Source organism: Poecile atricapillus, chromosome 28 (genome assembly GCF_030490865.1).
Source record: "Poecile atricapillus isolate bPoeAtr1 chromosome 28, bPoeAtr1.hap1, whole genome shotgun sequence".
NCBI lineage: Eukaryota > Metazoa > Chordata > Aves > Passeriformes > Paridae > Poecile > Poecile atricapillus.
The window spans coordinates 5,753,621-5,770,926 of record NC_081276.1 but is presented as its reverse complement, the minus strand read 5'-3'; the positions used below and the strand labels follow the sequence as shown (position 1 = coordinate 5,770,926).

The following is a 17,306-nucleotide window of genomic DNA, read 5'->3' as shown; positions in this document are numbered from 1 at the left end:
AGTGCTTTCAGACATGTTTGCTTACGGGGGCTTTTTACTTTTCTTTATGACTGTGTAAATTTTGTGGCACTGGCTGTGCAGCAGTCCCATTTCATCCTACAGGTGCTCCAGCCATGAATCTCAGCCCATCTGAAACTGAGCCATGCCTGGAAGCCAGGTCTTCCACCTAGCTGGTGCTCTGTCTGCAAAAGTTGTGGATCTTGCTGCCAGCTGGGTTGGGATGGAAGAAACCTCTTGCAATGCCCAGATGCAGAGCTTAATGCACCAAAAAGGAGGAAGAGGTTAGGGGTATGAAGAGATATGATATATATAGTTCAGTTTTGGTGGCTGAATCAGTGGGGATGTGTCTAAGTCTGCTCTGCCAAAGTCTCAGCACACGAGCTTTGCTGCAGTTCTTTGCTTGTGAACAGTTGTCTATGTGTCTTATGCTGGCTGGTGGGACCTGACAAGAATACTTTTCACCACTATCTTAGCAATTTAAATTTTTTCCACTAGCTTACCCAGACAGTGGTTTGTGTGGTCATGCCTTAATCTTTCTAGTTTAATTACCTGTTACCTAATGCAAAAGGAGCTGCAAAGGGGTGTGTGAGAAGCCCCTCCTAGTACTCTAGTACGGGTGAGGGCCTGTGCAGTCTGAACTCCCAAGTGCTCCAGTCTGGCATTCTCTTGGGATCAAATGGTGAGCCAGGAAGTCATCACTGAACTCTCTAGTACCATGCACTAATTCAAAACAGCATCACACCTTTCCCAAAAGCCACTGCACAGCACAACAGCTCCATCAAGTTAGTGTGGTCTGAAGCTTCTGCAAGGGCATAACTTTGGGCTGGGGCAAAGGTCATGAGTCTGTTGGCTTGGCTTTGAATGACAGTTCATAGGCAGAGGTCAGCCAAACTCCATGAATCTTTGGCAGATGTTTCTGACACCCATCCAACTACAAAGGTCATGTTTTAATGCACAGTATGTTTGGCCAGATGGGACAGGCTTCATTTATTTATAGAAAATATCTATAGAATTTTGTACCTTTCTATGCAAAGCAGTTATCAAATGCCTTGGTGTAACAACCAGCAGGTCACACACCACTGGCATTTGCTTAGTACCTGCAAGGCCATCTTCACCCCTTTGCAACATCAGGACAGTACAGTACATGCACAGTAGCTGAGGGGTTAGTGCATCCTCTGGCAGTTATTCCTCTCATTCATCGCCTTCCCTGAGTGGTGAAATGTAGTTTCAGAGCTTCAGGTTCTGTACAATCCAGCCCTGGACAGCTGTGACTTTGGTGTAGACGCCAGGAAAGTATGGCCTGGCACAGCCATAGCCCCAGCTTGTGATTCCTGCTAGAAACCACTTCCCTGAAGGTTCTTTACATGCCAGGGGCCCACCTGCATCACCCTGCAGAGAGAGGAAAAGGATCCAGTATCAAGCCACAGGAAGTGCAGCTCCCCCTGCTGTGAAATGTCCATCTCTCTGGGCATGGGCATTTTCTGTCCTGTTCCCCACTTCCCCAGGAGCCCCATTCCAAGCTGGATGACTGCTCAGTGATGTACCTGCATGAACAATCTGGGGCTGGGGTTCTAGAACAAAGAAGAGTGTGTTTGAAGGTACAGTAGCAACATGGAACAGGCTCCATGTGGTCTCTTGCTTAGCACTACCTCTCTGTTTATTTCCCTGACCTGTCACAGGTTGGTGGGGCAAGCAGCATGAGGTGTATGCAGGATGGACATGGATAAAAGCAGCAGCCAGTTGATGGATGGACAGACAGCTGAGCTAGGGGAAGCAGGGCAGGGCCCTCCTGAGAGAATATAGTCTAGAGACTTGGCAGGAGCTTGCTCTGTTCTAGCCACAGCGTTTTGCTGCTCTTGCACTCACTGAACAGCTGTCGACGGCGCCCTGTGGGAAACCAGCACACAGCATCCTGCTGCTGATCTGGACAGGGTAAAACTTTTTGCAAGCCTGGTCTCCAATCATGTTGACTGCCGCTTTTTGCAGATGCTTTGACATGAGACCTGAGGAGATAAGTATTGCTGTTAGCTGGGTAAAGAGCGCATGAGAAACAGCAACATGTGAAGAAATGGGGTCTCTGCAGCTTTACTTGCTTGCCAGAGGGAGAGACCTGCTCTGGGAAAGTGAGTCACGCCTGGTTCAGCAGAGCAAACACAGGAAGGTCACTTGGGTGTGTAGTTTGTCAGGCAGCTTGGCTGACAAGATACAAATGGTATTGGGGTGGTTCTTGTACTGCAGGAGCACAGCTGGAGCAGCTGCTATAGGGGTGGAGAGCACAGTGGCTGGCATGTAGAAAGCTTGGGAAGGCTCCAAGAGGGCAGAGATGTAATAAAGAGGGGGAGTAGTGTGCGTGGTAGCTGGGGACGAGATGATGGTGACACCAGGCCTTGCCCAGCTTGGTATTCTCTGCAGTGTATGGCTGGGATGGGAGTGCTTGAGGTGGTGGTATGAGAGCTGTAGATGTGTTGAAGTGTAAGTAGCAGTGAACATGGATGTGGTAGGGCCCTCTCAGCCAGTACCTCCTTCCTTTGTGGAGCCCCAGCCTGTGATGAAGCATCTGGCTCCTTCATGGAAGATGTGAGAATTGTCTGGGAGACATATTGGTCTGATGGAGCTGCTGAACTTGACAGGTGTGCTCAGTTCCAGTAGTGCCACATCATAGTCCAGGCTGTAGACGTTGTAAAAAGGGTGTTTGTAGATACGGAATATTTTCTCCATTTTGCCATTGATGCCACTCAGGAAGGGTGTTCCTAGAAAGGCCACCCACATTTTGGGGTCACTGTAACTGCAGAAAGACAGCAAACCTGGCTGTTAGGGGCATAGGCTCACAAGAAGGGCCATCCCACCACTTGTGAGCCTGGCCACACCTTGGGAGGTCAGGACCCCTGTCTCCAGAACAGTGGGTGTACTCAGGCTGTGTTCCACCCATTCCTCTTCACACTTACCTTTAGGGGCATTTCTCTGACAGGGAGTGTGTGCTTCCTGTGGGGCATATCATCCCAGCCAGGGTGCTGGACAGCGAGGGAGGGGAAGGCTAAGTTGGCTGATGGGACTGAGGCAAGAGTCAGCTGCCTCAACTAGCTCATCTTAGACTTACATGTCAAAGCAGTGAGCTGCAGAGAGCAGCCACCGGTCAGCAATGAGAACAGCCCCACACTTGTGCTCCTTCCGCCGAAGCCACAGACTGACTTGCCAGGGCCATTCTCCTTGGGCTGCACTGCTACCACCCACAATCTTGCTGAACGCCAGAGCAGTTGTTAGGCCACAGTCTGGAACAGAGGAAAAAGCACTGTGGGCTTAAGTAACCATAAATGAAAGGAATGACTACCTGCTTTCCATAACCTGTGCTGTGGGAAAACCTTCATGTACACAGGGCAGTAGGATTTGGTGAATTCAGTTCACCCAGCTGAGGCAAGGCTTGACAGAAGGGTATATTTTGCAGACTTGTTAATACAGATCACACCTTCTAAGGATGTGGTATGCGAGGAGCACAAGTGATGGGCTGTCTGAGCTATCACATGGCAAGGAATGTGGAGCCCAAAGTGCAGTCCCAGGGATGACAAGACACTTCCTGGGCTGCCATGTTGTGCCGAGCTGTCTTGCCACCTTGAGCTCCCAGACTGACTGGCCAAAAGGCCTGTATGTTGGGAAATGGGTTCTAATGTCTGTAGCAGAGTAGAAGAGGCCCCACTTTCTGGCAGTAAATTTGGATCTGGCTCATCTAGCTTTATTATGTTTTAGGCTCTGGCAGAGCAAGTACGATCTGTGCCACAGTTGGCTGGCCTAGACCCCCAGTGTCTGGGCCCAAGACAGCTAGTGTGAATATGGTGGTGTTGGGGGTTAGGTGCCCTTCTTTTAGTTCTGGCTCACCTGTGGAATTTTTACCCATTAGTTTCGGGGAAAACCTGACTGCAGGTACTTGGTGGGTACTTGAGCAACACAAAGAGTTCAGCTGGGCCCAGGGCCAAGGGGGGCAGGAAAAGGGGAGGGCAGGGGCAGTTTGGCGGCTTCTTCAGCTTCAGAGAGGGACACTTTGGGGTGCAGAGCTGTTGCTGCAGAGAGAAGGGAATTCACTGTCACCCAGATGGAGCTTCTGCTTCTTCTCCTTCTTCCTTTCTTCCTTGGTGGCCTCGTACCCCCTGTCCTGCCAGGATGTGTGGCAGTGCCAGCCACCACCACGGAGCTGCTGATCCATCTCAGCCACCGGCCCAGGATCTCAGCTCATCCCTGCTGATCCAGCTGAGTGTTCCTCAGAGCCCTGCAGGAGCACGAGGACTGCCCGCCCGAGGGAGTTTGTGAAGCAAAGCCTCTCCTCCATCCCTTCCCATCTCAGCCGAGAAGGCTGTCACGGGTCCCTGGTTCTGTTTTGTTGCTAATGCTGTAGTTATTGTTGTTTGTGTGCCTCGTTATACATACTAATAAAGAACTGTTATTGCTATCCCCAGATCTCTGCCTGAGAGCTCCTTGATTTCAAAATGATAATAATTCAGAGGGAGGGGATCTACATTTTCATTCCAAGGGAGGCTCCTGCCCTCTCTAGCAGACACCTCTCTTCTAAAACCAAGACAGGTGGGTACCACTGTGGAGTCCAGGTCATGTAGAGCACAGCTGGCAGCAGCCACAGGCTACAGAGGAGAACTCACCACAGTTGCGCTCATCGAAACCATTGCTGCAGTCCACAACACCATCACATTCAGGATTTTCTTTTCCAATACACACCTTGCTGGAACACTTGAAAGTGAGGCTGGTACAAGGCACCACTGGAAGGCAATAACCCATGGCCTGCTCAGTACCCTCTGTGCTGGAGGCCTCCTGTCAATATGTCAATGCATCAGTTATCAGTTTTACCTGGGGTTTGGGTAGGCTTCACAGTCTCGGTCGTTCTCAGAGCTGTGGAAGTTTCATTCATGGTTCTGTTCATCTTTGTCTCCAGGGTGGTTCTGCTGGTTGGACTTTCAGCCATTGTGCTGGGCTGGATAAAAATGGCCATGGCAGAAGTTCTAGGGATGGCTGAACTGGAAGGTGTGCTTGTGCCATCACTGGGCAACTGGGAGATGGTGTCCAGGATCCAGTCTGTGAATTTGGTAATTCTGGAATACACACCAGGTCTCATAGCCTGGGCACAACCAAATCCCCAGCTCACGATGCCAGCAAGGTAAAACACTCCTGGAGTCACCTCACAGGCCAAGGGCCCACCTGAATCTCCCTGTGGAAGAAGCAAGGCAATGGCTGCTCAGTCCAATCAGGTCTGCCCCTCAGACACACCAGGACTTAACTACCCCCAGCTCTTCTTTCTTTAGCCTTGTGGGTCTGTCTGCTGTCATACAGTGTGTCTGCAGAGCATCAGCTTGCAGAAGCTGAAGCTAGGGTCAGTGGCTCAACCTGGCTTCTGTCAGCACCTTTCCACAGCTGCCACCAACTGCCACTGACTCACTGCCACAGGAGGAGACCTGCTTCATCCAGGATTTGTCTGGCCAGACAGAGTGGTAGAATGTTGGTTTAAGTAATTCTCGACTTGGTGGAGCTTTATTTACTTTTCTAAATTTCCAAAGTAGTGGGTTGGGGTTTTTGTGCTCAAGTATATGTGAATTACACAGCTGGATTACAGCAGCTCACTAAATATTTCACAGGGATCTGCTGAAGGCAGAGTTAGCCCAGCTTTCTAGAACAACCTACAGAGTAGAGAAATCCCACACTTTTACCTGACATGAGTCTACCATCCCCTCCATGAAGCCAGCACAGATCATTCGGTCAGTAAGGGAGAAGTTGTAGAGGAAGTTGCAGGTGTTCTGTTCTATGATGCCCACAGAGGCTTTCTGCAGGATCTCGGGCTTGGTGTCTGCGTGAAAAGTATGGAATTAGTGAGTGCAGCAGAAGGAGGAAACTAGTGGCTTTTAGACTCACTCAACACATATTTTAGGAAAACAGGCTCTAATCCCACATGGGAATTTGAGTCCTATATAACCTGTTTTCTCTGCAGCCCTGAAGCTTGTTGCTCACCCCAGGGTGCAGTTTTGTGTCTGTGCTAAGGATTCTGCACATAGTTTGTGTCCCATGCTCCTGAGAATGTGGGCTTCTTGTAAGCTGGACTTCTTCAGTAGCACACGTGTCACTCAGGCCTTCTCCCTATAGTGGGATCTTTGCTTATGTTCATTGCTTGGAACATCTCTGAGAGTGGCTGCTGTGGCTGACATACCATCCTGCCAGAGCTGCAGCAGGCTCTGAGGCAAGCACCTGACACTTGCTTAGCATGGTAGAGCTACTAAGGGCAGTCCAGCAGGTTTCTCCTGGTTCCCACCAAGGTGCTTTCTCAATTTTCTTCTTTGCTGGTTACTCCTAGGTAACTGCTGCTTAAGGCAGTGCTCTGTGTGCCTTTATTCTTGCTTATTCTTGTGTTTCTGTCAGTTCCTGACTGTCCCTGTTACTGACCCCAGTCCTATACATTCCCAGGACTGTGGGTCACAGTGGCATGGGCTTTGCTGCTCAGGGTATCACTGCTCCAAGGCAAATCAGCAGGTAATGCATTACTGCTTACCGTTCCCTTCCTGCAGGTCACCCCATCCAGAAATGAGACATTTCTTGCCAACAGGAAACTTCTGCACAGCAAGTGGGAGGCACACGGGCTGTATGTATTTGTTGAAGACAAGAGGTCTTGCCAGTTCAAGTACAGCCACATCGAAGTCCAGAATCATGGGGTTGAAGAGGGGATGTGGGACCACTCTTTTTACATTGACTTTCACTGCATTCTCATCTGTTCCATTTAGTGATGTTGTTCCCACATAGGCTTCGATCTCTTCTGGCATTGTCCTGCAAATACATAAACCTAAGAATGCATACTCACACACTTAATGCCTGGCATGAATTCTGACATCGAAATTGCATACAGCTTTACATGATCAGCATGCAGCAAAGCAGACCTGCTAATTCAGGCCCAAAGAATGTTTCCAACAGTGGCATCTGTTGGATATTACCTGAAGAGCAAATAAACATGTAATAATAATTCTCTCTTCACCTCCAGAAATTTGTCATTTCAGGAGTGTTCTGGCACACAGGTGGTGTCTCTGTATTCAGTAGGTCTTGCTGGATTTTTTTTGTTTTATTTGGATTTTTCTAAAGTTGTGCTTTATTATTTTTTTTTTTTTTTTTTTTAACCCCAGGTGAATTTTTAGTATTCAGTTTAATGAAATTTATTTTTAAAAACTGCTTCCTTTTGATTGTTTTCCATTGGTGATTATTTGGTATCTTAAAAAGACAGGCAAAAGGCATTCCCTAAACACTTTGTACCTTTCGTTATTGTACAGTCCCATCAAACACTGCCTCTCCATTAGTTTTTCCCCCCAGGACTAGTCTGGTCTATTTTGTTGTGCTTATTGTGATGCTGCTCCACACCCAGCTCATCCCTGAGCCTTGTTTGCACATTCACACAGTGTTACTCTTGCCCTCCCTGTGATGTTGCAGCAGTCGGTGTGCTGTGCATTACCAGCAACATCCCTCTTTTCTCCCTTGTTTCTTACTGTGCTCATTAACTGCCCCTGCCACAAGACCACTGCTCTCAGGACAATATCCACATGTTTCTGACCTCTTGTTTTGAATTGCAACAGGTGATGGAGACTCATCCTCATTCACAGACAGACACTGCTGGTTTTGCTGTGTGCCTCATTTCATACTTGCCTACCTTGCGTTTCACTTGCTCCTTTATTGCCCAGATGTTTAATGCATGAGGTTGTCTTAAAATTATTCAGAGTTTAAGGTTAAGTTTATAAAGAAACTCTCTTGTGACACCTTCTTCCACTCCTTTTAGATGTGCTGTCCTTGCTCCCTGCTCGGGCTGCTTTAACCTTTCTTTACCTCATTCCAATCTCCCCACAAACTCCTTTTTTCTATGAATTTCTAGTTATAGCAAAAATTAACGTCCAACATGTACTCTTGATTTCCATTGCTTGACTCCAGTGCCACACTGTGGATTTAGCTACCCAGCTCTGTGCTGCTGGGCAGGTGAGCTGGAGCTGGGGAAGGGATGGGCTCTTACTCATTGAAGCAGTGAGCTGCTGACAGCAGCCAGCGGTCCCCAATGATGGTGGCTCCGCAGAAATGTCTTGAGTCTTCTTTCAGGCTGACTTGCCAAGGGATCTCTCCTTTGGAAGCATCTGTTCCTCCCACAATCTTGCTGGGTGTAGAGAACCCAGGTTGTCCTCCACACTCTGAACAAAAGTCAAAGCAGGACTTGTGAGTATTCCTAGCAATAGACGAGCAAGGAGAGACTTTGCTCTCTCTAACCAGTAAGCCTTAGCAAGGGCAGGCAAGGGCTGAGGTGTGAGACATCTACCCAAGCCCTGCCAGCTGATAGTGGCAGTGCCTGATAGTAGCCATGTACAGCTGGACTTTCACAAAAAACTGCTGTTCTGCATCTTGTTCTTGGCAAATAACGAATACTGGGCCTTTCTTGAAGGCAGAGTAATCAGTAGCTCTGTGCCTCTTAGCTTTGCCATTCCAGCTAAAATGTTTATTCCAGATTTAGAAAAATACCCTTCATCTGCATCTTCTTGCAAAACTGTTGAGAGAGCTCCTTGGAGTGGACAGGTCATCCTGCAGACACCTGCATTCCTTTCCTTCAGGGAGAGATGCATGGCTACTGTGAAGGGGCAGCCATCAGTTTTGAACTGCTGGGAGCAGTTAGGTGGCAAGCAAAAAGTAAGTGATCAACAGGTTAAATACTGTCAGATGCTGCTGTGCCTTAGTGGTCTGTTCTAGGCCTTCCAGAGCAGACCAGTTACACAGCCACAAAAGATTACACAGTCACAAAAGCAACGGCACACATGGAACTGCATGACTGAGTGACTCTGCCAGGCTGCTCTGGACTGAGCCAGGGCAGCCATATAGTGTCACTTGTGCCTTAGCACTTAGGCTAAGTTGTGTGGCTCACCCTACAAAAGGTCAGCTTAGGTCAGCAGAGGAACAAACCTGACATTTGGACCTGTACCTGCCATTCTGTCCACCAGGGTGCACCTGCTGTGGGTGCTCGTACCTTGTGATCTTGCTGCAGTCACTGGCCTGCTGGCAGCTGGGGCTGGTGAGGTGGTAGGTGTTGCTCCAGTGGTGTTGTTGACCTCTTCAGCACTGACCATGTTACTGTTAGTCCTGAAGTGTACTGGAGGAACAGTATGGGCTATGGAGGTAGGGAAGGCAGAAATAGCATCCAAGATCCAGTCTCTGAGTTTGGTAACACGTGTGTAAACCCCAGGGCGCCTGGCCTCAGCACATCCAATACCCCAACTCACAATTCCCGCCAGGAAAAATCTGCCAGATGGTTCTTGGCAAACCAGGGGCCCACCAGAGTCGCCCTGCAAGAGAAGCCAGATGGTGAGCTCTCCCTGGGGATGCACTGAGCTTGCCCTGGCTAGCCCTAGCGTCCCTCTACCAGCTGGGATCTCTGTCCCTGTGTATCCTAACTCACTTCATATTTGCTCCAACTAGTGATGAGTAGAGCATCTCTGTGCTGGCCCTTGGGTGTTCCTCCATGTGGGCCCACTGTCCTGCTATTACACAGAAGCCTTGTGCCCTTTATATGCCAGAAGAACAAAGGCATCCGTAAAATCTAGGATTTAGCATTTCTAAGCATTTCTACTGCTTTGATTTGTTAAACCTCATAAAGGTTGATCCTAGCAGCCTGTACACAGCCAGATGATGGGTATTCATTGCCTGATACACAACCCAGGGAGACCACGTTAATGGTTAATGTTTGCATGAGGTTTTCTTGATTTGGTCTATGGTTCCCTGGTCAATTCTTGGTTATTGTGGGGCCCTGTGACTATCACTGATGGACATGTGGTGTCTGTGAAGCTGATAATACCTTCTGGGGATGAGATTGCTCTAGATCAGTAATGAATAACCAGATGGGTTACATTCATCCCCCAACCTTGAATCTTCAATTCTTGGCCCCTTCTCTGGTGTTTGTACTATATTTGATGCAGAAATATGAAGAGCTACTACCAGAAAAGTGCAGATTTGTTTAGCTGGTTTCTGTTGGTTTTAACAGTCTTGCCAAACCACAGAGACCAACCTGGAAATTACAGTCCTCCTCCCACATTGTAGCTCTCCTCTCTCCATACTATGAAAGGCAGGCCTGTCTGCAGCTGACCAGCTGCAGTTCCAGGATGGATAAAGGCTAACTAAAAAAACCACTCTGTTGTTCACCAAAAATGGTTGTGTATGTTTTAGTTTCCACTGCTGCCATTTGCCCAGCTGGATTTTGATCTGAAGACCTGTGTGGAATATTGGTAGGGCCAGTCCTGATGACAGCTCAGGAAGAAGAGAAAAGTTAATTAGCTTTGATCTAATTAATAGTTAATTAGCTGAAAGAGCCCCTTAAAAAACAGTGTCCTGCTCTAAACAGTAGGGAACATATCCTCATTTGTGTCTTCTGCAGTCACTGATCTGTGCTTGGGTACAATGCAGGGCCTCAAACCTCAATGAGAAACAATGACCATGGTGTCAGTTCTGCTTCTTGAAGTGTCACTTGGTGCATACTGGGAAGGAAAAGCCTTATGTGGGCAGGTGTGCTGTCTTCTCTGGGCAAAACTTACCTGGCAGGAGTCAACTTTCCCCTCCAGGTAGCCAGCACACATCATCCTGTCTGTGAGGACATGGCTGTAGAGACTGGAACATAGGTTCTGGTCTAGAAGCTCCACTGTTGCTTTCTGCAGGAAGTCAGGTTTCACTACTAAACAAGAAAGACGCAATTGAGAGTTCAGTTCAGGGAGCCCTGTACAGGATCAGCAGCTCACCCCAGCTGGCCAGAGCAAGTTCAGAGTTCCCTCCCCTGATGCTTTCTGCTTGGCTTACAGCCCACCATGTCTTCTCTGCTGCCTAATACGCTTTACTTACAGAAATCCTCCTTGAGGTAGCCCCAGCCAGAAATAAGGCACTTCTTGCTGGTGGGGAAGTGATGGCCAGCATCTGGCAGGCACACGGGCTGGATGTACTTAGTGAAAGTCACAGGTCTCTTCAGCTCCAGCACAGCCACATCATAGTCAGCTGTGTCAGCATTGTAAGAGGGGTGTGGGATGATCTGTGAAATGTCCATTTTCACTGCACTGCTGTCAGAGCCTCTGAGGGATGTAGTCCCAGTGTAAGCTGCCCACATGGCTGGGTCCTGAAACCTAGAGGAGACAGTGGGGGCCATGTGAGCCTGCAGCCACGACATTGTCCTGCAAACCCAAGCTGCCTCCTGCCCATCCTGCCATCCACTCCAGGAGTGATGGAAACTCCTCATTCTCCCCATGGTGGGGCAGAGTGGTGCAGTGGGAGCTTGAGCAGATATGGCAGCTTTTGGAACAGCGATGAAGGGTGGAAGGTGGCGTGACTAAAACTTACTCAGTAAAGCAGTGAGCAGCAGACACCAGCCACTTCTCTGTGAGGATTGCAGCCCCGCAGAAGTGCTCATTGTTCTCTCGTAGGCTGACTTGCCACGGGAACTCCCCTCTGGACGCCTCTGAGCCTCCGACTATCCTGCTGGCAGTCTGCATGGCAGGGCGACTCCCACAGTCTGAAAGGGAGGAGAAAGCCAGTGCATCAGGATCCTGACATTGCACCCCAGCAACACGCTCTTGGGGGCAAGTGGGAAAAGCTGCTTCGGTTTTGTGTGTGCTGCTGGCATATGCTCAAGCAGCAGGATAGTACTTGGGATGTCACAAGGCAGCCTTTAACCTGCAGGCTTGGGAAGAACACTGCAAAGCACTGAGCCATCACAACATCCTCCCCAAAACTCTTCTGGAGCAAGAAATCATAGAGCAGCATACTGCCTCCTTCCAGCAGCTCAGGGGCATGTGGCTCTTGTCCATTGTGCCAGCCCACCAGGAAGGTGGACCTTGCCACAACCCATCACAGCTGATGGGACCAGGGCAAAATTTCCCTCATCCTGATGCAGCCATTTATTATTGGCTTGAAAAATCATGTCATATCCTTGGCTCTCTTCAGTGCTTGAGAGCCAATGGTGTCCCACCTGTCAAGGTCTGCCAACAATGGGTTGTGGCTGGTCTCTGTCTAGGAGACCTGCTGTGGGAGATTCAGCACAACCCTTTCCATCAGAGGCATCAGCACAGCCTGTTTGGCTGTCACGTTCAGGGCTTTCTTTTCACATACTGGATGTCGGAGCAAGTGACTGCCTGTGTCTCAAGGGCAGCTCCCTGGGGACAGTAAGGCTTGAGTCACACATGTCTTCTGCAGTCCACACAGCAACTCTCCCCTGGCTTCCCCAGGGGCAACAACCACTGTATCCTTGTACCTCTGCTCCTCAGCTGCCCCCAGGTCTGGGCAGGATAGTGCTGCAAGCAGAGCTGCAGCTTGTTTTGAGCTTGCAGGCCCCTGGGTCACCAGGCTATGAACAAAATGGGGCCCAAGCACCTTTTGTATCTGTATTCAGGCTGCTGGTGAAGATGAGGAGGAGGCTGCACAGTGCAGGGGGTCCTTCCTGCTGCCTGGATCTTACCTGATTTCAGTCCAGGTCTGTGGGAAGAAACCTTGTTGGCACCTGGGACAAAGAGAAAGGAATCAGGATCAGCAGGGGCAGGGCAGCCCAGCCTCAGGTCCTGGAGCTGTGTTCCTGGGCTGGGGCTGCCACAGGCTTTGCTGCATCTTCCTGCCTGGCCATCTCTTTGCCCACCCGTATCGGGGGTGAGGCACAGCCCAGGCCCCTGCTGGGGACCCTTGCTCTGCCACAGGGCAGGGGAGGAGCAGCTCCCTATTGCCCAGCAGGCTTTGGGGTGACTCCATGTGCACAGAGAAATTCCCAAAAGCTGTGGCAGTGAGCTGCCTCTCAGGAGCAGACTGGAGCTGAAGCTGTGCAAGACTGTCTGTCTAAAGCCAAGAGGACTCTCAGCACCTTCCAATTGGGCAGCACAAGGCTCCCAAAGATCCAGGGATCCTGCCCATTGTGGCAGAGGGTGCAGAGGGAGCTGCAGAGGAGCCCACACCTTCTTGTTTCCCAGGCTCATGTTTTTTTTTAAAATTGGCTGGACCTGGAATCCTATGTCACATGCAACTCCACAAAGGAAAGGAGAATTTCTTGTCAGGTGGTTTCAGAGAGTAATTAAAGTATGAGAAATAGCAACCTGAGCTGTAGTAATTGCTACAGTTCTGAGGTCTGCCTAAGGGCTGCTGTGCACAGGTGGGTACAGACAACCTCAGCCATTAACCTCCTGGAGCTTCATTCCCTGTCTCTCAGACTGATTCCAGGTGCTGCAAGAAAAGCCAAAGCAGTTGCAGTTTATGCTTTAGGTTCTGTCATTGCTGTAGGCCCCTCAAACTACTCTTGCAGGGCAGAGCAGCAGGACAGTATTAGTATTGGAGGGGTATTTGGGGCCCCCACAAATGTCTGTTAAGCAGCAGCCAAGATTTAGGTTGGTTTCCTCTGCTGTCTGGTGAAGCTGGAGCAGCTGGGAGCCAGGCAGATAATTTTACTGGTTTACTGGGTGCCTGGCAACACCCCCATTTCCAACACTGCTGCTGGGCATGAAGCCTTGAGTGGATGTGCAGAGCTAAAGCTCAGCAGTTTGTCTAATAGTGGCTTAACTGTGTGACCTTGTTTACCAGCAGCCCCAGCACACGGCACCCTGCTCTGCCTGCTCGGCAGAGGCGGGAGGGCCATACCTGTGAGAGAAGCTGAGGAGATGGTCCCATAGGCAGCCAGGGAGAAAGCCTGCTTGTGCAGGGCAGCTGCCAGCCCATCCCTCAGAGCTTCCTCTTCCAAGATGGAGCTCAGGGGTTGGGAATCCTGGGGAGTGAAGAGCAGGCGGAAATGGACGATCACACCGGAATTTCCATTCCTACTGGGAGACAGAGAATTAAGGGGCACCTTGGCTTTATGATCAGTACAAGGGACAGGTTCCTGTGCTAGCTGTCTACAGGGAACTCAAAGGAAGCAAATCTCATTCTTAATATTTTGATTCTTAACGATTGAATGTTTCTCTGGAGATTCTCTGTGTTGAAGTGGTCATTTGAATTTTTTTTTCCCTTTGGCCCAAAGCTGTAGTTGAACAAAATTGTTTTCCTCTGCCTTTCTGTCTGAATTTCCAGGTGAAAGAATCCAGAACACTGTTGCAATCCCAGATGAAAATTCAGCCTTGACCAAAAAACAGTTTCTCTTTGTACTATCTTTGAACAAGAGCACAGGTGTGAGTTCACCTTCCTGGTGAGGCTTGTCAGAATGTCCTGAAACATGAGCTGCAGGATATGCAGTTAGCTGCCTACACTCACCTGTAGCCCAGGATAGTGCAACCAGTGCAACTCCAGTTCAGCTGGGAGTCCTGGAGACTGGACAGAAACTGCAAAGCAAAGAGTGATGGTCACACACTGGACCCCAAGAAGGTGGGAATAGATGATGCCTGGGATTTTGCTGAAATATGGAGCTGTTGATGCATGGTCTCTTTTCTCTATAAGCAGAAACACCCGTGTCCAGCTCATATGTAACCTTTCTCCTACCCTGGCATGAGGTAGTACATCCTTTTTTTATGCTTTATTTTGTTTGCAAGTAGGCCTGAACAATTTCCCACTCCACGAATGTCTCTCAGGGCCCTGACAGGGCCTCTTGAAGTGTGGTTCAGCCCCACAGTGTACTTTGTTGATGTTTAAGAAGTCCTAGTTTTCCTCCTGCCCTTGGCATACAGATTCTGCTGGTGCTGCCACTACAGTGTTTCACAAACATTTTTCCAGAAGGCTCAGATCAACTCACCAGTCTTTCAAGAGCAGGTGTCAGCACCCTATAGTAGTCTGAGTTCTCCATCTGTAAGCTGCTGTTGAATGTGATTCCTTTCAGCTCCACTGTGTGCTCAAAGCTGGCCTCTCCTGTGGAATGGCAGGCTGCCAGAAAAGGAAGGTGTCTGTCAGAAGCAGCCTTCCTCACATCTTTGCAACATGGATATCATCATGTCCTTCAAACCCCCTGTTTTTAGGAGCTTGACTGTCCCTGACCATCCCAGCTGCCTTGGGAGTGCCCCATAACTGGACTGGGATAACCCTGCACATGTGTAGTAATAGCACTTTGCACTGAACTTGTTTGAACTTGAAAACAGTGGATTTTTGTCAAGCCTGAGACAGAAATTCATGAACAGATGGGTACAGCCAACAACCTAAGATTGGCTCTATCTGTGCAGGAACAGCCTTGGGAAAGTTCTTCTGGGTACTGAGGCTGACCCAGAAACTGACTGTACAGATGGGTGCTGGCCTGAGGTGGCATCTGGCCATGGGGCAGCAGAAGCAACAGGAGGGAGGTGGAAGAGGGAAGGAAATGGTGCTCATGCTCTGGAGTGGGACAGTAAAACTGGCAGTGCTTAGTGGCTGCAAGTGGTCATGATAGGAAATGGCAGAGGCAGCAAGGTACAGTGACAAGAAATTTCAAAGCCACAGAGAGAGATTACAGGACAGAATAATAGAATCATGGAATTGTTTAGGTTGGAAAAGACCTCTGAGATGGAGTCAAATCATTCCACCAGCACTGCCAAGGCCACTACTAACCCATGTCCCCTAATGGCACTTCTACATGTTTCTTAAATCACTGCAGGGATGGGGATTCCATCACTCCTCAACCTGGCAACCTGTGCCAGGGCTGGACAGCCCTTTCAGTGAAAAAACTTTCCCAATATCCAATCTTAAACTCTCCTGGGCCACCTTGAGGCCTTTTCCTCTTCACTGTCCCTGTTTCCTGGGAGCAAAGCCTGACTCCCACCTGGTTGCCCCCTTCTGTCAGGGAGTTTTTCCAGAAGGTCCCCCCTCAGCCTCCTTATCTCCACGCTGAGCCCATCCAGCACCCCAAGTTGCTCCTGGTCCTTCAGCCCCTTCCCCAGCTCCATTTCCTTCTCTGGATACACTACAGCCCCTCAATGTCTTTCTTGTCATAAGGGACCTAAAACTGACCCCAGGATTCGAGGGGCCTCAGCAGTGCCCAGCACAGGAGGACAGTCACTGCCCTGGTCCTGATGGCCAGACTCTTGCTTCAGCAGATAAACATCCCACCCAGCTTGGGTTGTCTGTGAACTGACTGAGGTCCCTTCATCCAGACCATCAATAAAGATATTAAACAAGGCTGGCCCCAAAGTGGCCCTGAGGAGCACCACTGGTCACTAGTCTCCAGCTGGATGTGACTCCATTCAACACCACTCTCTGGGCCTGGTCATCCAGCTACCCATTGAAGACCACACCCATCCAAGCCATAAGCAGACAGTTTCTTCAAGAAAATGTTTATGGGAAATGGTGTCAAAGGCTTTACTGAATTTGAAACAGATTCAGACCCTTTCCCTCATTCACTAGACAGGTCATCTTGCCATAGAAAGACATCAGATTGGTCAAGTAGGAAAGGAATACAGCATATGTATCATGAGACACTGAAGGTAAAGTGCTCCAAAGTCACATATTGAGAACATGAGCTGACTACAGCCCTTGTAGGTTTTGTGAATTGTGCAGAAAGATGTCCGCATTTTGTCCTCAGCAGGAGGAGTTTGAGGATTTTTGCTATAAGCAGTGCAGACCACTTGTCTTTTGGAGTTGATAAACTGAAAGAATGTCCCTGGCTGTACACTCACCCAGCAGGATCCCCAGGCAGAGGGCTGTTGCACTGCCCACCACAGCAGCAGCAGCGGTTACCTTCCAGCAGCAGGCCCCCAGTCTCCTCTGTGTGCCTTGCCCTGTCTTTATCTGGTCCATGCTTTCTGAGCAGCTCTACAGATGGCTCTGTGGTTAAAAAGAAGAGGAGGAAAATGACAAGACTGGGATGAAATCTGTCCTGCCAGCTAAGGTTACCTCAGGAGCTCCAAAGAGTGCATTGCCCCAAGAAATGAAAGGGTAGATACACACTGTGTCCCCTGAATGTGCCACAGGCTGCAGTCAGGAGATTCAAGTTGTAGGACCTGAACTCATCAACCATAGTGGCTCCTCTCTGCCTGCTTCCCCTTCTCTGTCTTCCTTGGAGGCCACCACTGACTGGTGATGCCCATTGTGCTTGTGCTCACAATGGCCATGCCAGTGTGAGCATGAACCAGCCTGATGCCTCCCTCTCCATGTTCTGCTCAGGCTGAATGCTGATGAATGCTCAGGCTGAATGCTCAGATGAATACTGAGCCAGTGTCCCAGCAGCACAGAACCTGCCTGGCAGCACCCTGTACCTGTTCTTCAGCAGGCAATAACCCAGGCCTGCTTAGCAGCCGGGTGCCAGGTCCTACTGCCCACAGTGCCAGGGTGAACAGGTTCCTCAGCTCTTAGCACGGGCTGAGTAGCTAGGGGCTTTACATTTTGGCTTACTCCTTCTTCCTTAGACA

General features: G+C 49.6%; 1 protein-coding gene across 1 annotated transcript; it reads right to left on the bottom strand.

Annotated features, from left to right (window-relative positions):
* Positions 1 to 117: 117 nt before the first annotated feature.
* On the bottom strand, positions 118 to 16,695 carry TMPRSS9 (transmembrane serine protease 9). The gene is made up of 18 exons (XM_058858310.1): positions 16,575 to 16,695; positions 14,729 to 14,856; positions 14,254 to 14,321; positions 13,648 to 13,826; positions 12,488 to 12,529; positions 11,374 to 11,545; positions 10,885 to 11,159; positions 10,584 to 10,720; positions 9,026 to 9,341; positions 8,030 to 8,201; positions 6,536 to 6,807; positions 5,703 to 5,839; positions 4,849 to 5,206; positions 4,644 to 4,760; positions 3,098 to 3,269; positions 2,520 to 2,785; positions 1,867 to 2,003; positions 118 to 1,389 (listed from the first exon to the last, which is right to left on the bottom strand). Exons 1-18 carry the CDS (start codon positions 16,693 to 16,695, stop codon positions 1,228 to 1,230), a joined length of 3,231 nt encoding a protein of 1,076 aa, XP_058714293.1. The 3' UTR covers positions 118 to 1,227.
* Between the last annotated feature and the right edge of the window lie 611 nt (positions 16,696 to 17,306).